At 44.1% G+C, this 24,293-nt stretch overlaps 1 protein-coding gene and 1 long non-coding RNA gene across 3 annotated transcripts in view; both read left to right on the top strand.

The window, feature by feature from the left end:
* The first annotated feature begins 145 nt into the window (after positions 1 to 145).
* On the top strand, positions 146 to 1,500 carry LOC126985542 (uncharacterized). Its single transcript, XM_050840637.1, has one exon. The coding sequence runs from the start codon at positions 263 to 265 to the stop codon at positions 1,019 to 1,021; it is 759 nt and encodes a 252-aa protein (XP_050696594.1). The 5' UTR covers positions 146 to 262; the 3' UTR covers positions 1,022 to 1,500.
* Positions 1,501 to 8,978: 7,478 nt separating this feature from the next.
* The window catches only part of LOC126985546 (uncharacterized), a 28,505-nt gene continuing 13,190 nt past the window's right edge, over positions 8,979 to 24,293 (top strand). Inside the window, exon 1 of one of the 2 annotated variants that reach the window (XR_007738782.1) lies at positions 8,979 to 11,418. This is a non-coding gene — a long non-coding RNA (uncharacterized LOC126985546). Of the gene's footprint in view, positions 11,419 to 19,294; positions 19,858 to 24,293 lie in introns of those variants that run through there. The other variant, XR_007738783.1, reaches the window with a different exon arrangement.

Genomic DNA, 24,293 nt, shown 5'->3' with positions numbered 1-24,293 from the left:
ACGGGACTTGATTCACGGCCACGCGGAGAGTTGGCGCATGCGCAGTACCCTTCCCGCGCAAATTCAAAGGGTCCTTTTGAGTGCTGTGATTGGTCCGCGTCATCACTCTGACGTCAGCCTCCCGAGCCTATATATATTGCTACTTTCACCGCCGACGTCAGAAGCAGACGAGCCAGCAAGGGAGGTACATCGTGAGATAAGCCGCTGACCTAGAAGGTTGTGCATATTTGGAACTGTTGTTTACCTGTCAAAGCAGCTGAGGATGGCGTGCGACTCGCAAGCTGGACTCGAGGCTCAGAAGCTGATAAGCATTTCCCTCGGTAAAATGGCGGCGTCGCGGGTGGGGCGGACGGGCGCCTCGCTGCACAAATCCCTCCTGGTGGCGTCGGTGCTACACCGCGCCCGCCATGTCTTTTTGGAAGAGAGTTACCACGTGCACCGCGCCGCCCACCCCGAGGCCTATGCTGGGCCCCCTCCGGCAGCCCAGGGTGCACCCGTCATGGCTGTGTACGCCCCGCTTCTGCCGTCCCCTGTGCCTGCAGCCCCTATCGAGGAACCCACTGAGAGCGAGGATAAGGAGAACCGCGTCAGCGACCAGGAGCCTGAGCCGTCCCCGCCGCAACCCCTGCCGGTGGAGCCCTGTAGTGAGGCGCCCCGGGCGCCGCTTGCTGAGAGTAACACCAACACTGCCAATACCACCCCTAAGAATAACAGATCGGCGTCCCTTAAAAGGCGCCGGTGTGTGAGTCAGCAGGAGACGCAGGAGGCTGTGCTGTCCATCCTGCCCAAGCGGCCCCGCACTTCCCCCTCGACGGACCCCGCGCCGGACCACCACAGCCACCTGCAGCAGGGACAACAGACGCAGCAGCAGCAGAGTGATGCCAGCAACAGCATGGAGGTGGAGCACATCACGTCCCTGGTGTCGATCTTCAGCTTCGGCGGCCAGCGGGTGGACCTGTGCGGCACTGAGGCGGCCAGGGAGGACCTGGCCCAGTTCCAGCCTGTGGCCTTGGCGGTGTGAGGCCATGACAGTCCCTAGGTCTCCACGTGCCCACTTGTTAACTGCTGTACCTGATGTGGCTCTGGCCCGCGCCTGCTAGTCATCCCGCCCAGGTGGCCGCCGCCCCACGCCCTGCACCAGCGACGCCCTTCGTGTGGATAGACAGACGAGGGAATTAAGGATGTACGGAAGTCGGGCGTCATCACGCCCGCTTAGGATTATTATTGTTGCTGCTGATGTTAGTGCGAGAGTGGAGTGTTGTGAAGGGGACGGTGCTGGGGTGTGAGGGGCAGGGGCGGCTCCAGGGATGTGTGGGTTCACCATGATGGTGCCCGCCTGTGTGTGGCTCATCGCCTCACGCTGTTGTGATATTATTGTACAGTTTAGTGTACAAACAGAGGATTCTATTTATCACGGGCTTTTTGCGCCGGTGGAATACTAGAATATATTTTCTATACCCCATGTTGAAAAAAAGAGCATAATAAAAATGCTGAAAGGTCTCTACATGTTTTATTGGGCCTCGTTGGGTGCTGGGGAGTAGTGATATGCATTCAGGTACTATTTACCTTATCCAAGTGTTTCCAGCTTCGGAAAATCAGTGTGGAGGATATCTACGGGCAGCGACTGTTGGCGGAGGTGGCTTCTACCAGTTTCAATATAGAACAGGTAATGACTTTACAGGATTGCCGCTGATGGACTGGAAAGTATTGTGATGAATGACCTTGGGAATTCTGGCCGTGTAGATTATGATTTAACTTTACTCCTGCTATTTAGTACCGCCGGTATAACGAGGATCAAGCCTCTACCTGTAACCTTTGTAACTACACATCACCCATCGTGAGTAGTTGGGGGGATTCTGGAGCTGCCCTGTGTAGGCCACCCGGTCTCTTGCAGTTTCCCTATGTTCTTATGTATACATCAGCCTATTTAGGATTTTGAGCACATTTCCATACAGTATATAGGAACAGCCACATTTAAAGGTTATGATGGAACGTCTTATGATACTAATTAAGAGTGGGCATGGGAGGGTAGCATTTCATATTACTCATTTATTTCTTAAGGTGTTCTCGCTTAGGTAACTTCAGTCACGTTTCTAGGTATGGATTGGCATAATTTTCACAAGGGATGGGCCTTCGTACTCTATTTTCAAGGCGTTTGGTGTCACTAGTAATTAGTTTGCACTGCCAGAACTATTTATTTTTCAGTGCAGTATCGAATAAGTGTTTCTGTGGGGAGGGAGGTTGAAATGAAATAGTAGTTAGACTAAAATATTTAACTTTTTTCCGTCCCGTCCTCACTACATTGCCTTTAAAAGATTTAAATATATTTGAGCTACTCTTGGCTTTAAATAGTTATGAACACTTGAAAGCATGAACCAAGTTCGGCTCCCCGCCATTCGGGCAGGCCGCAGGTGGTACTGACTGACGCTCAGCTCCTCGGCGGTGCGTCGCGTTACGCACTAAAGTGACTGTGCTGCAGTGAGCTGCTGGTTAAAGGTGCACAGCGATGGAAGCTTGTTTGGCGCTGCATGTAAGTACTCAATCCCGTGCACAGCCCAAAGTGACAACCGACAAACCTCCCCTTTTCATGCATCACCTCCATTTCTCAAAACCGCCGAGATCATAGTAGGATCTTCTAGTTCATTAGTGTTAGGATTGTTTGGTGTTGTATGGAAGTATTCCATCCCATGCATACATAACCTAGCCTCACTGTCGTGGTTAATGACTTGCCTTCCCCTCCCTCCCTCCATCCCTTCCCCTTTCTTAAATGAAAATCAGATTACATAGAACTCAAAAGTCCATTCTGTCAGTGTGCCTTGGGAAGGTACCGGGAAAGCCTCTGTACAGATGTGATGAGATTTCATTATTACGTCAGTTTAAACAATCACAATAGTGCGTCAGACGCGGAAGTAAAAAAAAAAATGGCGAATTTTGCGTGGAAGGGTGTAACTGAGCGGAGGGTGTGATGGGATGGCCCGCGGGTGGGGTGCAGTTATGTCAAGTGATTAAAAAGTTCCTTATTTCTTTATTGAAAAATAATCTTAGACCGACACTAGAGCATGTAATATAGAAGTAAAAGTAAAAAAATAAAAAGAGCAATAGGTTGTAATAAACATACGGCTATACGGGTGGGGTAAGTGAGGGTGGAGGGTCATACATGTGGCACCACCGCTCGGCCCTTTACGGCGTCAAGAGCTCCACCAATAATTTTCCCGCATTTCTCCAGGCCAGCCAGCCACTCAGCCTCGCCCTGGCCCTGTTGCCCTCTGCTCGTCACTTTCTCGTCCATGCTTTTTAATATGATGCGCAGTAGTCAGTAATGATCAATGTGGTTACCAGTCACTTTAAAGAACACACACACACATGATGTGCACATTACTTTCGAAGTGTATGTGTGAAGAGAGAGAGAACGAGGCAGGTAACGGTGTGTGTATGTCTGTGCTCCCAGCCGGATGTGGGTGGGAGGAGGACTCAAGGGAAAATAAATATAGCGACACTTCAAGCGAGCCGTGCGTAGGTGTGTTGCGGGTGGGCGTGCGTGGGAGTGATTTCCAGAGGGCATGCGTAAGGATGTGGTGTAGGTGGGAGTGCGGCGTGACACACACACACACACACACACACACACACACACAAACCATTAAACCTGACCTCATCACAGACAGTTTCAGTTGACCAGTCTGTATGTCTTGTATGCATTTATGTATGTTATATACGCTGTTCTTTATGCGTCTTGTCTGGCTCGCTCCTATATAGTGCAACGCATTTCCTTCACTCCACATTCTTTATTATTATTCTCCTTTGATATTCCTTGGTATGCCTATTTCATTATTTATCCATCTGTCTTTCCTCTCGCATTTTTTGTATTTCATTATTCCGTGTTCATCGCCATTTTCTACTGTTATCACTTCCTGTAATATTTTTTCCTACATTTATTCCTTGGCACCTCCATTACACTATATCTTTCTCTTTCATTTTTTACTTTGTCTTTCACTGCTCATTTTTCATCATCCTTATCACTTCTATTCCACTTTCTCACTTCTTACATTATACATTTCCGTCCATTTCCATTGTTCTCTATTACACTACGGTATCTTATTTTGATCACAATTCTTTCTTTACTCTTTTTTTTTCATTCTCACCTATCACCTATTCTATTTCACTCTTCCTCTAATATCTCATCCACAACTACATGTTCCTTTCCATTTACCCATGTCCTCCACTTATTTATTTCAGCAGGTTAGTTGCATATTTTTTTTCCTGTAATCCACTCATCACTTACCTTCCTGTACTATTTTTTTCCTCCTCATCCTTATGCCATTACTCCACTCTGCTCGGCACATTTCTGTCATTACTCCTCTTCACTATATTCTTTCACCGTGTTCACTCCTAACTGCATTAATTTTATTCTACTGCTACAACTACTTTTCATTCCTCATTATATCTTTCACTTGCCTACTCCAGCTCATTCGTCACATCACACTATTCCTTCTCTCTCCTCATCACATCCTCTCGACTTCTTTCTAAATTTCTCGCCCCTCATCTTCCACTTCTCTACTATCTCCTTATTCCATCTAATTTATTTTTCACTACATCCTCATAAATTATCACTTCCACAACTTCTCTTTTACTACATTTCTTCTATTACCACTCATCGTTCTTACTTTTTATCAATCATCTACCACCCACTCTTCCTCGTTATTGATTTCTCCTCTTTACATCTCTTCGACAAAATCATTACTCCACAACTCCACATATTATAATTTTCTACCTAATTTCTTCACCCATGTCATCTCTCCTCTTCCACTCCTCCCAGTGAACACTAGAGATCATGTAGCTTGAGAGGGTGTAAAGGACATTTACCACATTAGCATAGATTGAAATATGGAAAGAATTTCTGGTAGTAGTATAAACTGAAATTACGTGAAGAAAGGATTTTTTAAGATAATCAAAGAGTAAACCTAACTTATGTAAGGGTTTTGAAAAATGCAAGAAGGAAAACAGGAGACAGATGATTGGAGAATATGATGAAAGGAGGCGTAAGTGATTGCTTGAGTGGGTGGAGGAGTAGGAGGAAAGTGAGGAGGAAGAAAAAGGTTAAATAATTATAAAACCATAGACTTTTATATATTTATTAATTCATAACCATTACTCACAGCACATGTTAGTATGCATGAAATAGTTTTTCGCTTTATCTTTATGCATTATAAGTTAAATTGAGACTAAGCATGAATGCATTTCCATAAAAAAGAAATTAAAAAACAATATAGTGTTTGTGTAGTGGTGGATGTAAATACTCAGAGACAAGAAAATATATGCACAGAAGAACGTGGGGGTTTAGTGACACTATCTAAATGGACAAATAAATAGAAATTGCAGTAACACAATTATCATGAAACTAGCCGAGGCAAAACTAGTTACTAACTAACATGAGCAACCAGAACATTGGAAACAAAGTAATTAATGGAAAGCTTAGCAACATTATAAAAAAAACTAACTTACTTGAGCTGCAATTCAAAATACAGTACGGTGCCGCGAACTGCCATGGTACAAAAGAGCACAGTAGCCACCTAGCGGAAGCAATCAGTATATTACGAACGAAATTAATACTAGAAATCCAGTGCAAGAGTAACAAGTTCTAATAGCAGACGAATTGGCCTGATCTAACTGTGAAATAATAAAAAATGAATGTGTGGACTAACGGGGAGTGGCAGGACGTCATAACAAATAGCTATCCAATATGAGTTTGTAGGAGTAAAAAGCAACTGAGAGACACCACGTACACAAGTTAATTCATCTGATAGGATAACTTAAAAGCGGTATTATGCATCTTTCCTTTCTCTTCTTGCTTACAATCGTGTGTGTATGTGTGTGTTAGTAACAGGGAGTGACTGTACTTGACAAAATCTGACTTGAAATGTTCAGATGATAAAAAAAAAACTATCATTTACGTGTATATGTGTGTGTGTGACGGGGGTGAGGAGTGACAGCAACAGGAGAGGGTAACGACCCGCAAGGTCCTACGGGCTTATTAATGTGAAAGTTGGCAAGAGAATCACGCTCTCCCCCCTTCTCTTCACTCCCTCTGCCGACCCCCTTCCCCTTCCTCTCACTCTGTCGTCCCCCCTTTCTCTCTCTCTCATGGCCTCCACCTCCGCTTTCCAGGATCTCTCTCTCTCTCGTCCCCCTTCCCTCTCATCCTCCATGGCCCCTACTCCCACTTTCCAGGATCTCTCTCTCTCTCTCTCTCGTCCTCCATGGCCCCAACCCCCACTACATGATCTCTCTCTCTCTCTCTCTCTCTCTCTCTCTCTCTCTCTCTCTCTCTCTCTCTCTCTCTCTCCATGGCCCCAACCCCCACTACATGATCTCTCTCTCTCTCTGTTTCCTCCCACACCTCTCCTTTCTCCCACTCCTCCATTTTACATTCTCTCTCTCTCTCTCTCTCTCTCTCTCTCTCTCTCTCTCTCTCTCTCTCTCTCCTGCTCACCTTTCTCTTCCCCCTCCATGTCGTCTCCCACCTCCTCTATTTCCTTCCAATCCTGCAGTCTCTTACGCCTCCTTTCATCTGATTCTTCTGCCACTCGTCTGTCTCATGTTCTCCTTAGCACCTTTCAAATCCCTGCAGAAGTTATGTTTACTTCTTGCTTATCTTTACATTCCTTTCTTTTCACGTAATTTCAGTCTATACTACTCCTGCTACAACACGACTACTACTTTTGAGGCATGCAGCCTTTTCTGATTATGGTGTTAACTGAAGACCTTCGACAGAAATGGAATTATGCAAAATATACCTTAGTCTAAGTGTGTGTGTGTGTGTGTGTGTCATTCACTGGTCTCATTGCGTGCTGGAAGTAGGGTATAATGGTGATGATACTGAGGATGACGATAGTGATATATACTACCACTGCTACTACTACTAATGATAATAGTGGTGGTGGTGGCATGACGAAGGTCGAAGTTACATACACGTAGTCAGTCATACGCGGCCACAGATAATGTTGATAAGGATAAGATAAAAGTAATATTTAGACCTACTACTGATAGAAGCTCTGATATCACCACTAATGCTAATACTTCCTTTTATTTACCTTTTCATATAAAAGTATTCTTCTTTTACAACAAAAAACAATTTCTACTACTGTGTTCTGGCTCCTATGTCTGTCCTCATTCTCTACCCTTCGTCCTCCTCCATTTCAAACTACTAATAATAATAATGATAATATAATAATACCTAACGTCACATTAGCCCCACCAAGATAAATAGCCTATTAGATTGATACCACCGTGAAGCTATAGTAGTAGAAGCAGCAGTACCAGTAGTAGTAACGGGAAGGTCTCTGTTCTCGCCTCAAGTTTAAGAAGACTCCGCCATTTTGTGTAATAGTCACGTGCACAGAGGAGGAGGAAAGGGAGGGAGGGGGGGGAAGGAGACACCTCACCGCCACTACTCGGAATGAATACTGGGAAGAGGAGGAGGAGGAAGGGATGGTGGTGGGAGAGGAACAGGAGGGGGAGGGAGGGTGGCGGGAGAGGAACAGGAGGGGGAGGGAGGGTGGCGGGAGAGGAACAGGGGGGGGAGGGAGGGTGGCGGGAGAGGTACAGGAGGGGGATGGACGGTGGCGGGAGAGGAACAGGAGGGGGAGGGACGGTGGCGGGAGAGGAACAGGAGGGGGAGGAAGGGTGGCGGGAGAGGAATAGGAGGGGGAGGGACGGTGGCGGGAGAGGAACAGGAGGGGGGGAAAGGTATTTGGAGGACAGAAGGTGGTGGGAGAGGAAGAGGCGGGTGGGTATGAACATAACATAAGAACACAGGGAGACTGCAAGAGGCCTAATGGCCTACACAGGGCACAAGAGAAGGTAAAATAATGAGAGAGGATATAGAAGGGATGAAAGAGGGAAAAATAGGTATAAGTAAAGAAGAAAGAGGAAATGTGTGTGTGTGGGGGGGGGGGGGGATTAAGAAGGGGAAAAAACCGGAGTGAATCAGTTACAGAGGTGACGCAAAGAGAGAGAGAGAGAGAGTAATAATTTATTTCCACTGGACGTGGTTATTCTGCTTCAAGCACATTGACATTGTATAGTACATAATTACAATCTTATACGTAGTAGTTAAGAATAATGTGTACAGTAAAGTGCAGACATGCTCGCGTACAGATATATACGCTTACACACACACACACACACACACGCACGCACACACATTTACTAATACATTCCAAAAAAAACATATATATATATATATATATATATATATATATATATATATATTTCCAGTACACTTTGCACATATACAGTGATGTTAATTATGTATTAATAAGTAAATATTTCTAACTTTAATTTAAAATGGAGCATATTTTTTTACGTGCCAGCCTTTAGCGCCGGTAGGCTTTGTGTGTTTTAAGTAAGGAGGTAATTGATTATAAATTTTAGGGCCGTCCACACTTAGCGCTGAGTATTAGTTTTAGGGACAAATAGATTTGTTGTGCTGCTGTCCGTCATGCTGTTTAGGGTAATTTGTTTCTTTATATTTCTTCATTAGTGAATTATTTGTGGTGCCCCAGATTATGTTGCAGTTGTTTAGAATACTTAAACTAGTGATTGGATGACGGCGAGAGAGAGTAGGGGGGGGGAAGGGAAATAAGCATAAAACGTGTGGAGAGAGAGAGAGGGGGGGGAGGAAAATAAGCATAAAACGTGTGGAGAGAGAGAGAGAGGGTGGAGGAAAATAAGAAAAAAACAGGTTGAGAGAGAGATAGAGAGAGAGAGAGGGGAATAAGCATACAACGTGTGGAGAGAGAGAGAGAGAGAGAGGGGGGGGGGGGAATAAGCATAAAACGTGTGGAGAGATAGAGAGGGGGGGGGGGGAAAATAAGCATAAAAAGTGTGGAGAGATAGAGAGAGAGATAGAGAGAGAGAGAGAGAGAGGAAGAGGAAGGGGGGGGGGAATAAGCATAAAACGTGTGGAGAGAGAGAGAGAGAGAGAGGGGGGGGGGGGAATAAGCATAAAACGTGTGGAGAGAGAGAGAGAATATCACGTGTATGATGCATGTCAGGAAACGTGTCCTTCCCTTCGGATGAAACACAAAAGAGAGACACATGTTCGGACACGTTATGTATGTGTGACTCACGTAGGCAGGTGTGTGTATATACGTGCAACCTAAGACAGGCGGACATATAAGAACATAGGGAGTCTGCAAGAGGCAGAATGGCCTGCACAAGGCAGCTTCAGATTCCCCCTCACTACCACCTGTCATCCTCGTCCATGTAGCTATCAAGTCTACTCTTAAACAAGGCTTTTTAATCCCTAAAGAAGCCTTGCAATTTCAAACTTGACTTTACGTGGCCTAACCTGGAATTGTCTCATCTAACCCAGCCTTGCCGAAACAAATTACACTTGGAGAGAGAGAGAGAGAGAGAGAGAGGAGGAAAATAATCACATACTCATACGACGGAAATGATGTTAAAGCAAGTTAAGTTTCGTCCCGTTGCATTACACAAGAGTAGGTTGGGTTATTATAATCAACATTAGCATTCCTGCAGAACTTAAAACTCTCCCAACGCTCTTTGTCTTATGGATGCTGCCTCTGTAATGCTTTTGTTTATCAATTTCACCTCTCCCGCTGCTGGTTCTTTGTTTGGTCTGGCTTCTATAGTTGCCACTCTTTCTCCAGTTGTCTTTCATTTATCAATCATACGCTTGATATTACCCACCCATGCTTGTTTGTTGCCTATTTGACATTAAAATATCTTCTTCGTTTATTTGCTCCCTAGCTTTTGAAGGAACGTCACCTGTCACTGCTAAGTGAATTTTCTAAGGAAAGTTGAATAGTAGATGAAAGAAAACAAGGATACTGAGGAATTGGTGGTGGTGAAAATATAGTGTGTGTGTGTGTGTGTGTTTGTGTGTGTCAAAGCTGGCCTCACCTGGCAGGATGTACGGTAATATATTCACTTTAACCCACGTGGGATGTGCTAGACCAGACAACGCTGCACTAGTTTAAGTTAGGTTAGATTGGATTAGCTAAGGACCTCTCAATTGAATGAACCTCCTTCATTATTGGAGGCGTCTTGCATCCGTGCTGTAACAGACTACCCAGGGATTGCGTGAGAAACCTTTTTCACATAGGCTATTCCCTGTAACACACACACACACACACACACACACACACACACAAGTAAGCACATGTGAGCACTTAATATAGCTTGTCTACGCATGATTTTCTCTCTCTCTCTCTCTCTCTCTCTCTCTCTCTCTCTCTCTCTCTCTCTCATACATACATACACCACAACATATCAACACATGTTTTAGCACGATCAAGTAGACAGGCTAGAACGGGGGGGAAAACGAGTAGGTAGATGACGCACCAGAGAGAGACAGACGGCGGAATCCACACGCGAGAGGAAAAAAGAAACACTGGCAACTGTTTGACGTCGACAGTGCCATCGGCTGACGTCAGAAGGGGAAGTCTTGCGCCACCTACACCCTCTCCTCCCCACCTTCCGTCTCTCTCTCTCTCTCTCTCTCTCTCTCTCTCTCTCTCTCTCAGGCCTTCCGTCTCCCTCCTAACCACCCACACCATCCATGATCTCTCTCTCTCTCTTTCTCTCTTCAGGAAAGCCCACGCCTCCTCGTTTTCTTCCCCTTTCCATCTTTTCTGCCTATTCCTTCTCATTCTTCATATTCTTTACCCTTTTCCCACCCCCCTCTTCCTCCCTTCTCAACCTTCTCTCACTCTGAACCTTACTTCCCCGCTCTCACTTTCCTTCTTCCTTCATTTTTCACTTCCCAACCCTACTCGACCCCTTCCCGTCTCCCTCCCCTCCCCCTTTATAGTCGTATGTCCTCGTGAGGGAGCTAAAGATAGTCATGGCGGTGGCGGCCAGGTGGTGGTGGACTACTACTACTACTACTATTAGTAATAATAATAACAGATTAATTTAATAATTTTATCCCCCTGAGAAGTTAATGATGAAGAGAGAGAGAGAGAGAGAGAGAGAGAGAGAGAGAGAGATTTAACCTGAGAGAGAGAGAGAAAGAGAGGGAGGGAGAGGTAAAGGTGTGGACCAATGACGACCGACTCTCGTCACCTGCTGGCGTATTCGCATCCCATGAAAAATAAATAAACAAATAGAATCCAATTTATGTCTACGAACCCGGTGCAGACACAACCCTGAACACACACCCTTCCCTCCCTGACTCACACTTAGCCACAGCACGACTACCATCCTCTGAACGCACGGCGGAGTATTATGCGTAGTAGAAAATAAAAGGCTGTGGGGGAATCGAATGCGCTCGCCGCTCAGTGAAGGTCGCCATGGCAGGGTGTTGCCACATCCGCTCTTTACTTGTTGCATTCACGTGGCGCCCGCCCTCCCTCTCTGCCACCTTCTGAATGTTGTTATTTTCCCTTTAATACTGTGAGTGTGAGACAACACGGTTTCTGTATCTCAATCTCTCATCCTTGCGGCACTCTTTGTGTTGAGTATTTGTTTTCCTACAAATATTGTTTACTTTTTCATTATTGTTTTACGCCAGCCTACCATCATTAATTTTGAGAAGACTGGGATCATCATACTGACGTGATCTTGATGTGAATAAAACTCACACTTGCAGACGAAAGATCTAGCTATAGTTAAATCTTTCGTCTGCGAGCGTAAGTTTTATTCCCACCTACCATCATCGGTTTACTCGCTAACTTCCTAATGCAAGAGTTAACCAGCATCTTTATTCTTCCATCCCATTCTGCAATAGCTTCCCTTCGTCTGTATTTCGTGATATCAAAGATCTAATTTGCTGTGGATCAATAAAATGGCATGTTATTGGCCGTTTCGTTAAAATGTCTTCAATTTTTTTTCGTTTCTCGTATTTCATCTAAATGCACAAGTCAGGGCAGACATGATCAGGTGGAAGATACACTAGCATCAGAAATAAAAAAAGGTTGTTATAAGCCTTTGTCTTCATGTGGACTTATAATAATAATAACAATAATGTTTTATTTCGCCCAGCGGCATATATATAAAAAAAAAAACCTAGACATTTTTTAGTTGTATGATAATTCTTATCACGCTCTGTATGTCTATGTATTCTTCACTAAATATATAGTCATATCTACATACGTAATTGACTACGAAAATACGAGAGACGAAAGGAAAAGTTTGTATGGTAGTACATTTCGTTAAACAGCTTGGCCACATAAAAATGGGTATGCAAAATTGTATACTTGGAGGGGAAATTACAAATGGAGATCTTACTGAATATAATAATGACTATGGCTTATGTTTGTGAATAGATGTTGCGAATCTGAATCTCTCCACATAGCACATACACCTCTCCCTCCACCTGCCTACACACACACACTGAGTCATGGCCCTTTACTTGTTGTGCCTGCCTGCCTCTCAGTCTCAGAGCTCGCCACCACCTCCACCTCCACCGCTCCCAACAGTGCCCGGGGAAGTATTTCGTAACGCGGCCTTAATACTCATAAAACTGGCGCCTGGCTGGGGACCCTTTACGCTACGTAGATGGCCCGCCCGCTAGTCCGCAAGCCCGCCCACACACACACACACACACACAAACGTAGGGGAGGGGAGGTCTTTACTTCCGTTCACAGACTTCCTCTCCACTTCCATGCTGCGGGCTACTGGAAGAGAGAGAGAGAGAGAGAGAGAGAGAGAGAGAGAGAGAGAGAGAGAGAGCAACAAAAAGTAGATGAGGGAAACGGAGGAAAGGAAATGTGGAGAGAGAGAGAGAGAGAGAGAGAGAGAGAGAGAGAGAGAGAGCAACAAAAAGTAGATGAGGGTAACGGAGGAAAGGAAATGTGGAGAGAGAGAGAGAGCTGGCAACCGCCGCCGTTATTTCTCAGGCCAAACAGAGGGTGTGGAACTTTCCCACTCCTCCCTCCCTCACCCTCTTCCTTTGCTACCTCTCCTCCCTCCCACCTTTCCTCCTGTCCATCTCCCTCCCTCCTTCACCCTCCTATAGCATCCCTCCTCCCTCCCTCTCCTTCCCGTCTCTCTCTCCCTTCCTCCCTCCCTCTCCCTCTTACCTTCTCCCTGTCTCCCTCCTCTGCCTCCCTCCTCGTCCTCTCTCTCTCTCTCTCTCTCTCTCTCTCTCTCTCTCTCTATTTCTGTCTCCCCCCCCCTGCTTCCTGTCTCCTTCCCTGCCTCCCTGCCTGTCTTCCCCGCCTCCCTTCCTCCTCTCCTCACCATCTCTCCTCCCTCCTCCTCCTCCCATCTTTCCTTGTCTCTTCCCTCACCCGCCTTCCTCCTTCCCGTACCCCTCACCGCTACCCTCACCCCTCTCCCATTCCTTCCTCCCTCGCCATCCCTCCTTTCCTCTTGCTTCTCTCCCTCCTACTTGTCTTCTCTCATAACTCCTCCCTCCTTTCCTCCGTCCCTTCCCTCCGCTCCCATGACCAGACCTGCAGCTCTCCTGGATTCCCCACCCCTCTCTCCCCCCTCCCTTCTGCCATTCTTCTTTCCTCCTCTTCCTCCTCCTCCTCCTCTTGCCAGCTAGTGTATCCTCCGGTCCCTCCGTCTCCCTCCCCTCCTTCCCTTTCTCAGCCACTGTCTCCTCTCCCTCCCCTCCTTTTCTTTCTCCCTCCTGTCTTCCCAACCAGTTTGTGTGTGTCCATCTCTCCCTCCTTCCCTTCCCACACTCTCCCCCTCCATCCACCAACCTTCCCAACGGGTGCCTCTCTCCCTCTCCTTCCTCTTTTTCCCCCCCCCCATCCCATCTCCTCCTCCCCTAGGCTGCTTCTTCCTCCTATCTCCTATACCTTCTCTCTCTCTCTCTCTCTCTCGACCGCCGCACCTCCCTCCCCATCCCTCTCTCCTACTATTCTTCTCTTCCCTTTGCCGCACCTTCCTCCTCCTCCTACTTCTCCTCGCCACCGTCACTCATTCCTCCACCCTCCACCAAGTCATCATCTTTTCCTACTTCCCCCTCCTCTTCCCTCCGTTCGAGCCGGCTTCCTTCCTCTCTCCCTCCTTCCTTCCCCCCTTTAGACGCTTCTTCTCCCTCCTCTTACCCCCTCTTCCTCCTCCTGTACTTCCTTTTCCCTCGCATGACCACCAGGCTAACTGAAATCTCTCTTTCCTCCTCCTCTTCTTCTTTCAGGCTACCGCTTTACAGGGTTGACGCACCAATGAACTAATGATGCTTCTGTCTGCCTTAAGAACTCGAGTCATAATGCCCTCTGCCCGAGCTGTGTTGGGCGTGAGTTAAGCATCGTAGAATAACAAGACTTGGAGTGGAAACTAAGCACACAGAATAAGCTACACAACTGTACACTTGATGGTAGCCATGAAGATTGTTTGCGTCCAAGTATTCTGCCAATTATTTCCTGGTTCATGTTATAATGTTCCAGTGATATACCATTACCACCATTCCAACAATCAAGGGAAAATAGTTCTATTCAGTGGAAATAAAGTTAATATTGAAACACCTACACTACTAATACTATTATTATTATTTCGCCCTGAAGAAAATATGATGATTTTTTTCCCCTGGGTATTAAAAGAATGTAAATTTGAAATCAGTGGGCAGCTAACAGAAGTTTTTTAGGAAGTCGCTAGACACAGGAGTGGTGCCGGTTTCATGGAGCAGGCACACGTTATTCCAATATAAAAGAAGGGAGACAAATCTTCTTTGCAAAAACTATCGGCCGATTAGTTTGACGTCAGTTGTAGGTAAACTGCTTGAGTCAATAATAGCAGATAGTATTAGGGACCATATTGACACAATTTAATTCACTACTCACAGCATGGGTTTATTAAAGGAGAGTTTGTTTTAAGAGTAGAGTCTGATAGCTTCATGGACGAGGATGACAGGTGGTAGTGGGGGCGAATCGAGCTGCCTTGTTTAAGCCATTCGGCCTCTTGCTGAAACTACACCTCACCCATCGTGAATAGTGGGGGATTCTGGAGCTGCCCTGTGTAGGCCACTCGGCTTCTTGCAGTTTCCCTATGTTCTTATATATATATATATATATATATATATATATATATATATATATATATATATATATATATATATATATATATATGACATGTTTTGTCCACATTTTATGAGGGGCTGGGGTTTTGTCCACAGGAGTTTTGTCCGTTAGGATTTTGTCATGGAACATGTGTAGACAGGCTTCCAGGCGGTGCAGCACTACATTTTCAATCACTTTTGATGGTGCTATGGTCATAGTTTTTAGCTGCGAGAGGTGGGAGGGGTCTTTATCTTGCTCTTTGGGCCATGTTCTGACAGGGTATATACTGACGTCAGATGCAGGCATTGATAAAGAGATAATTTATCGAACCCAGCAGCAGAAGTGGTGGTAGTAGTAGCAGTAGTAGTAGTAACACCACCACCACAAAGTTAGTGCGTAGGGTTAGGGTGACGATCACTCAGACAAGGCTATAGTTAGGCCCAAGAGCGTCAGCCATGAAGTCGGCCACTCGGCCTCTCACTGAACTGAACTGAATACAGCCAGTGTCGTTGCTCTCAAGGTCACAGCCTTCCCCTACCTCCCCGTCCCCGCAGGCCATGTCCTCCTCCTCTTCCTCCTATAGTCGTCCTCCTCATCTGTCCGGCTCCTTTTCCTTTTCCTCCTGCTTCTCATCTCTTCCACTCCTGCTTTTAGCTCTTTAATGCTCTTCCTCCTCCTCTCTTTCTTCCTCATCCTCCTATTCCTATTCATTGTTCTCATTCGCACCTATTCTGCTTCTTATCTCTTGCCTTCGCCTTGCTCTCCTATTCTGCCGCCTCGTATGGTAGTCTTTCTCTTCCTCCTTTTTATTTTCTTACTCTTACGTCACGTCAATCAGGGCACGCCATTGGTCGCCTTCTCTGTGGTATGCATGCCCTTTATATCCCAAGATGTTGTTTTATTTGCTGTCTCCCTTTTGGCTAACATAAGAACATAGGGAAACTGCAAGAGGCCGAGTAGCCTACACAGGGCAGCTCCAGAATCCCACCCACTGTAGGTAGAGGCTTGATCCTCGTTTACCTTCTGTACGGGCGTAGGCTCCAGTACCCTGTCTACTTACTGCACCCACACCTCACTGCCACCTGTCATCCTCGTCCATGTAGTTATCCAGTCTACTCTTAAAACAAGCTATCGTCCCTGCACTAACTATGTGATTGCTGAGTCTATTCCATCCCCCCCCCCACCACCCCACCCTATTACTATAAGACCCCATGCATTTTCACGTATGGGTGAAGTGTTAACCTCCTATTGTTTGGACGCGGAGAGTGGTCTATATGCCTTTTTTTTCTACATCCCAGCTTGTGATTTTTTCTTTGGGTTGCACTCAAGAGCAGCTGTTCTTGGTAACGTAGGCAGTATTGGCTTTCATCGTTATCATGGTCACCTCACTCATCGTTATCTTATCACCGTCATTACTGGCGAGCACTGGACTGGTTGAGTCGTCGTAGTCGTCCTACTCTTTGATACTGTGTTGTGTAATATGACTACGTCCATGCTGGTTACAATAATAATAATAATAATAATAATAATAATAATAATAATAATAATGATAATAGTGATAGTAATATAATTATAATGATAATAATAATAATAATAATAATAATAATAATAATAATAATAATAATAATAATAATAACTGATGATAATAATGATAATAGTGATAGTAATATAATAATAATAATGATAATAATAATAATAATAATAATAATAATAATAATAATAATAATAATAATAATAATCCCTCTGTTCTGCCTGATTTTTACTATTATATTTGTAGTAGTAGCAGTAGTAGTAGTAGTAGAATTATTATTATTATTATTATTATTATTATTATTATTATTATAGTAGTAGAATTAGTAATAATAGTAGTAGTAGTAGCAGCAGCAGCCGTAGTAGTAGTAGTAGTAGTAGTGTTGGTGCTTGCTATGCTTGTAGAGTGTTTGCTCCATAGCTCTGGCGAGGGAAGAATACCAAGTGTGGAGTTAAAGGAAATACAGAGAAGTAAATACTTAGACCTGCCGACGGTGAACGCTGACTTCAGTAGCGGATGAGAGAGAGAGAGAGAGAGAGAGAGAGAGAGAGAGAGAGAGAGAGAGAGAGAGAATAGAGTACTGTTGATGGGGAGTGTCGACATCCTATGCCCGACGACGAGCGAGGGGAAGATAGACGGAGATAAGACATTAGGAGGCGAGATATTCTACTGACTGGAAGGGACATCGCTTGTTATCGTGCTTACACACACACACACACACACACACACACACACACACACACACATGTAAACAAGGAAGAGATGAACACACACACACACACACACACACACAAAGAGGGTGAGGGTTGCCAGCAGGTGAGAGGCCAGCCAACCTCCCCCACCTGGGAGAGGAGTAAGAGTGACGTCATTGGCGGAGGTGGTGGTGGTGGAGGTGGTGGTGCAGCGACCCAACCGGCCTGCCCATCAGAGAGAGAGAGAGAGAGAGAGAGAGAGAGAGAGAGAGAGAGAGAGAGAGATGCAACCATGGAGTCCAACCATATTAGACACAGGTAGATTTCATTTTTTTCCTTTTTTTTTTTTTTTACGTCTCACATAGTGCAATTAACGGGTTATCAGATGTTTCACAAAGATAGAAGGGGAAGAAGGGGAGGTGGAATTGCGCTATATGTTAAAAGACTCACTTAAATGTTTCGTTAACAATTCAGTCAAAACTAACCGATTCGGAATCAGTTTGGGTGGACGTTTACAAAGGTAAAGAAAAACTAACTCTTGGGGTTCTATACAGGCCACCCAACCTTAATGTAGGATCACTTAGGTTTAAGGACAGACGACCTACTAGCAGTCTGGACCATGGGGTCTGTGTGGTCTGATTTTCTATGTAAATCTATGTAAATCTCTCTCTCTCTCTCTCTCTCTCTCTCTCTCTCTCTCTCTCTCTCTCTTATCCGCCATCCATTTTCTCCCTTTTCCCTTTACCGCGCTTTTGATTTTCCTCGATAAAGCATTTGGATATATCTGGAGAGGGAATCGGAACTCCCTTAGGTGAGATCATGTCCATGGGGAAGCCTCTTAATGACCCAGAATTGCCTAGGGTCTCTGCCTAACCCTACATTGCCTCCCTTTATCTATCAGGCGTTCAAGTGTTCTCGAAGTAGTGAGGGACTCTGAATCCAGCATGGGATATCGAAACGACTTCATGGAGTATTGGAAAAGGTCTCATAACAGCGCAGACAGGGGGGTCCACGTGGTCCAGGGCATCCCCCTTAAATTTAGTGGTAACAAAGCATCATCAGGAAGACGAGTGAATTTCGCTATACATCAACAAGCATGGTGAAGTGCATTGTATCTTACATTTCTCTTGGTTAGTCATTCTGTGCCCTACCCTGAACTATATTTTTGGCTGCGCCCTTGAGGTCTCATGAGAATATATATAAATACAAGGTCTAAAAATATAGATAACTGTAAAAAAGTTTCGTGTGTTTTGGGTAACTTTTTTTTTTCGTAACTCCTCTCAACTGGATCTGAGCCTCTTTCAGCCATGCCCCTTCTATAGTATATCCTAGAAAACCTCTACATCGGCATTTTGTATATATTGTTTCTTCTTAAGCTGCCCCCATTACTGTAAAATAAATTAAAAACTGACAAAATTGTAAAAAATATTAGACAAATGTTATACTGATTCAACTACTTGTTCATTGCCATCCTTTCGAATTTCTTATAGGATAAAATATAATGAAGTCAGTGGTATCACAGTCGGGTGATCTTGAAGACAGGTTATCTAGTTTACTATATGAGATGAAATTAGGGACATAGACCGATTAACCAGAAGAACCACTGTTGTTTAGCCTCCTTGAGTGTCGCAGGTGGAGTTCATGATGGCAATGCGTTGAGAAGGAAACGTTTCATAAGGAAATTCCTCCGTTTATCGCTTCGTTTGTTTTTACAGCGTAAGAAGTTTGTTTTCGTTTACGCAGTGTCTGGAGAGAGAGAGAGAGAGAGAGAGAGAGAGAGAGAGAGAGACCGCGGGTGAATGTTGTGGTGGAAAAAAAGCAGAAGCAGTAGCAGCAGTAGTAATAGTAGTAGTAGTAGTAGTAACCTTGATCAAGGAAATACTATCGTCGTCACTACAGTGACTTGACCACGAGTGAGTAATATGTTTGGTCACGTGTGTGTGTGTGTGTGTGTGTGTGTGTTTCTTTCTTTATGGGAGTAGCAGGTTGCGGACATTCTTTTCTAACATTTTCTCCTTTGATCTGTCTCACACACACACACACACACACACACACACACACACGAGGAGCAACCATTGCCAGACAACACACACACACACACACACACACGCAAGGCCCCACTGCCTTGCTGACTGGTTGGGTGTCTCGCCGCGTCAGCTCGTCCCCATGGCAACGAACACCACATTCCTGCTTACGTCACTGGCCCTGACATAGTTCCAACACCCCGTGCGAACAGTCCTCCCTGCCTCCCCTGCCTTGCCCTACCCTTCCTCCCCCCTCTCGTGAAGTAGGTAGTGACGCCGTAGTTGTGTTCTGTTAGTTCAGTGCTTGACTGGAGAGATTAAACCCCTTTCCTTAGCCCTTTATATGAAAATCAGTGTTCAAGGAGGAAAGTAAAATAGTGCTCGATATAACATGAAGAGATAGCAAACGGCAGCAGTCTCTAAATTACGACGATTAAGTTCAGTCCAGTTAAGAGCTTCATTGGAAAAAGAAAACCCCTCTCGTTATCCCATGTAAAGAACTGCTGAAGAAGAACAGAGAGAAAAATAAATATGCTGGAAAGATTGGACACGGGCAGCACAGTTCCTTGCGGCAACCAAGTAACGGAATGGGTAGCAACCTAGAAACTGTCCGTCAGTACTGAGTCAACCAGGTGAAGAGATAAAATTCGAGTGTAATATCGAAGGTAGAATACATTGGGAAAGGTCTATTGATTACAGAGAACTAGTAATGAATGAATTATGATGATTATAATGACGTACTATATGGCTGAGCTTCTTTTTTCAGTTATACTTAATATTGCTCTTTATATATATATATATATATATATATAAATATATATATATATATATATATATATATATATATATATATATATATATATATGTATATATAATACTGTCCTTACTATAGAATGGATATCAAAATGTTAGAATCGGTACAGAGAAGGATGACTAAGAATAAGATGATTCACGGATATTAATAACAATAAGGTTCTGATGGTAAGAGAACCGGGTAGGAGACGTAAGTAATAGGTTTGAGCTGGATAAGTCCAGATTCAACAAGGACATAGGCAAAAATTGGTTTACTAACAGAGTGGTAGATGAGTGGAACAGACTGGGCAGTCATGTTGTGAGTGCCAATACAAGTCACGTTTAAAAAATAAATGAAATAAATTCATGGACAGTGATGTTAGGAGGGGTTAGGTTCACAGAAGCTGCCTTGTACAGGCCTACCGGTTTCTTGCAGACTCCTTACGTTCTTTTGTTCTTATCTATATCTGTCTATCTATTTATTTATCTATCTATCTAGCTTTCATCTATACATTCCCCTCCTCTCTCATTGTCATACGCATACTCGATATTCATCTAATTTGTGTACTGCAATTTCTACCACACACTAAAGGGTGTTACCGTAGTATGCGGTCTACGTGCCCGTCCGCTTCAACTTTAGCGTGCGGTCTACCACCATATTTACAATTGAGCGTGCAGTCTACCTCACTACAGGAACCTTATATTGCAGGATGATGAAAAACAAGCTGAATAGTGCTGATTGCAGTAACTCTTTGCAGACTGAGTTGAACTGATACTGTCGGCTTCAATGCAAGGAGGATATAGTGATGTGGGTGTTCATTGATTGGCCTTTTATATAGACCGGTCAGGAGTACTCAAGTAACATGAAGTAATGATCTGATTGTGGTCAGGTCATTACGGAACCTTCTTCACATTCTCGCTCAATGATTGGCAATAGAGGGTTTCTGTTATGGCGTTCCACATAAAAGTAGCGACAGTCAGAGCCTTGCTTGAGACCGAAGACCCAAGGACCATCAATTTTACGGCCGTGGTTCTTGATGTTTTGTGTAGCTGCGTCACTTTCTTCTGAGAGAGAAGCGCTGACGCCATTCAACATTCTCTCATGGTTGTATTTCCGTCGACCAGCAAATCATGAAGTAACATGAAGTAATGACCTGACTGCAGTCAAATTAAGGTCTCCAGAGACAGGTCAGGTCATTCAGGTGTCAGGTGAGGAGCACTCAGGTAACAATGCAACATCAGATGAGGTCTCGGGAGACAGGTCAAGCAGGTAGACCGCACGCTACAGTAGCACCACACTTGGTGCATACTGAGGTAGACTACAAATACTGCATGCGGTAGACCGCATACTAAAGTAGCACCCACTAAAGCATGTATCAGAAGGGAAAGGTGGAGGAAGGTAGCTATGGGAAGGTAGTATATCTTTTTATTATAGCTGTGTGGGGTAGAATGATCAAGTATACAGGATTATGATTAGGTTCAGTTTAGGGTACCTTCAAACACATGCCAGACAGAAATTTGTTGTAAAAATTCAGCAAAGAAAAAGCTCATTTTGTTAGATCGAAAATTTAATTACTGAGGAAGTATATATGAACTTACTGAACACACATATGACAACTGTGTGGGTATTGGATATATTAAGTTTAAGGTATCTTCAAACACATAACAGACAGTAACATATGCCTTAAACCAAGATAGAGAGAGCCCATTTTGTTAGATAGTCATGATGAGAAATATTGAGAAAGGTGTGTGTGTGTGTGTGTGTGTGTGTGTGTGTGTGTTATCTCTCCATTTTATGAGTGCCAAACAATTCTTAAACTTCATTCATGGTTTCTATTCTCATATTGTTTGTTGTCTTAAACTTATTTTTAGACTACCGATTCACATACTTATAGACTGTAAGGTTATGGAAAATTCTTAATATAGACGTTAGAAGGAACGGGAGACAAGTGTACGGTTCACTGCTTATACAGATAGTAAGTTCATGTATGGTTCAAAATATAGATGTTAGAAGTAATTTTACTCTCTTATTCAACCATGCTTTTCTCATTTACATTTCAAGACTATATTTTCACGTATAGTAAGATCAGCCGACGTACTGCTCTTGGAGCCACATATAGACACCCCTTCCGACGTTACCCCAACACTGGGCCTCAGACGTAAGCGTGGCGTCTTAATAAAGCATGAGGTATGTCTCCTTTACCTGCATGGCGTCACGAATTTGAGCTCGTGGTGTGGTGCGTCTATTTATATGCATGGTGGTAGTGGTGGTGGTGGCGGTGAGAGGGACTAGGAGACTACTACACTATTACTATTTCTACTATTATTGTTACTATTACTATACTATTACTTACTTCTATACCATTATTACTATATACTACCACCACTACTACTACTACTACTACTACTACTACTACTACTATTACTACTACTACTACTACTGCTATTCCTTACTAGTTCTTCGTTAAGCATCACATATGAGTTAACACCACTATTTATACACTGTGAAGTCCAGTACACATATAGAAGATATTGTTCGCAGCTATGAATGAATATGCAGATAACCTAACCTAACCTATCTTACAGACAATTACCTCTCTTCCTTTCTATATTCGTTAAAACAGCACTCATACACAATTAAGCCCTGTACGCTATATAAGGAAAGCTATGTTTGTAGTAGTGAGTCATCTGGATAGGAAAGGCCTTGCTGTGGTTAAGAAAGAAAGGAAAGACCGTTGATATCACTTCCTTCTACTTCCTTTATATATACATCCTCCTCTTGCTTCCCTCCCCTCCTTCCCCTGCTTATACTTTCTAAGACACACTTATGCTTTCGCCTATCGTGAAAGCATTGCAGGAGTCCTATATGTGGCTTCTAATCATCTCCTTCCTTTCCCTCGCATTACTGTATATCAAAGTAACTAATACAATTACATCAGGTGCTCTACTCGATAAAAAAGAAGAAAAAAGTGTCTTAGTATGAGGAAAGCATGGGTAGGGATGTCTGTTATGTGGCTTCTACTCCTCTTTGCTTCCTTCTTTTCCTCCTTCTATCTTTGTAACCATCCCTTGCGTTTTGGTCCTTTAAGTAGCTAAATTTGGTAACAGTTGGGTGTGCCTTTGCGAATACTCCCTCGTGTGAATCTAGTGAACGTGTTATGGCAATATTGTTATGAGTCAGACGGGGTTGCCATTGAGTGTCCTTCGCTTCTCAACCAGCTTTTCCTTCTTCCTACCATCGTATTTATAAGTTTTCACCTACATCCTCTTTATCTCCTCCTCTTCATATTGTCTTCTCCTATTAGGCTTCCTTTTCTCCTCCGTTCCTTCACTCCCTCTCTCTCTCCTTCTTTCGTCAGCTGAGAGGGAGCAGGAGGAGGAGGAAGTAGTATACGTAAGTGGGAAGGAGGGAGGGGGGATGGGTAAAGGAGGGGCAAGGTAGGAAGACTGCGGTGAAAGTTTGCCTCTCCTCCAAAGCACCTCCTCCTCCTCCCCTCCTCTTTTTTTCTATACTACTACTACTATTACTACTACTACTACTACTGCTACTACTACCTCTTCTTCTTCTTCTTCCATTGTTTACATACATTTGTTTACACACACACACACACACACACACACACACACACACACACGGTCACAATACTACTACTACAACTACGCACCTAAAAGGGTTCTACCTGCATTGCAACACACACACACATTCACAACACTACTACTACTACTACTCCACTACGCACCGGTAAAAAATACTACCAGCCTTGCACCCCCCCCCCCCCCCAACACACACACACACACACACACACACACACACGCGTTTTCGTGTATTACTTCATCTTCAGGGAAAGAGAAGATATACAGTACGGTAAGGACACGTGTTTCTATAGGCATGAGGCAGCACTACACTGGTTTGGGCCCGAAGTGGCAACAATCACCTTCTACATCGTAATGGGGCTAGGTTATACTAATAATAATGATATTTTTTTACAAAACGATTTAAAAGTGTTAAATATTATGCAAAAGTAATTTTTCATAAACTTTTTAAGTACTGAAACACATACATGGACACTATCCTCTGGTTCATGTTATCTGGTATTCCGAAACAGATAGTAGCGACCGGAAAAAGAAATCACACGTCATTTTTATCTCGTTAGCGTACACTCCTAGATAGGTTTTGGTGTGTGGGTGTGTAGTAGTAGTAGTAGTAGTAGTAGTATAGTTGCAGTAGTGGTGTGTGTGTGTGTGTGTGTGTGTGTGTGTGTGTGTTGTCGTATTA

Source organism: Eriocheir sinensis, chromosome 5, assembly GCF_024679095.1.
Source record: "Eriocheir sinensis breed Jianghai 21 chromosome 5, ASM2467909v1, whole genome shotgun sequence".
NCBI classification, from domain to species: domain Eukaryota; kingdom Metazoa; phylum Arthropoda; class Malacostraca; order Decapoda; family Varunidae; genus Eriocheir; species Eriocheir sinensis.
Note: the sequence above shows the minus strand (reverse complement) of the source record. Positions and strands in the feature narration are given on the sequence as shown.

Coding starts and splice junctions, on each gene's coding strand:
- LOC126985542 (XM_050840637.1), top strand. CDS start 263: ATGGCGTGCGACTCGCAAGCTGGACTCGAGGCTCAGAAGCTGATAAGC.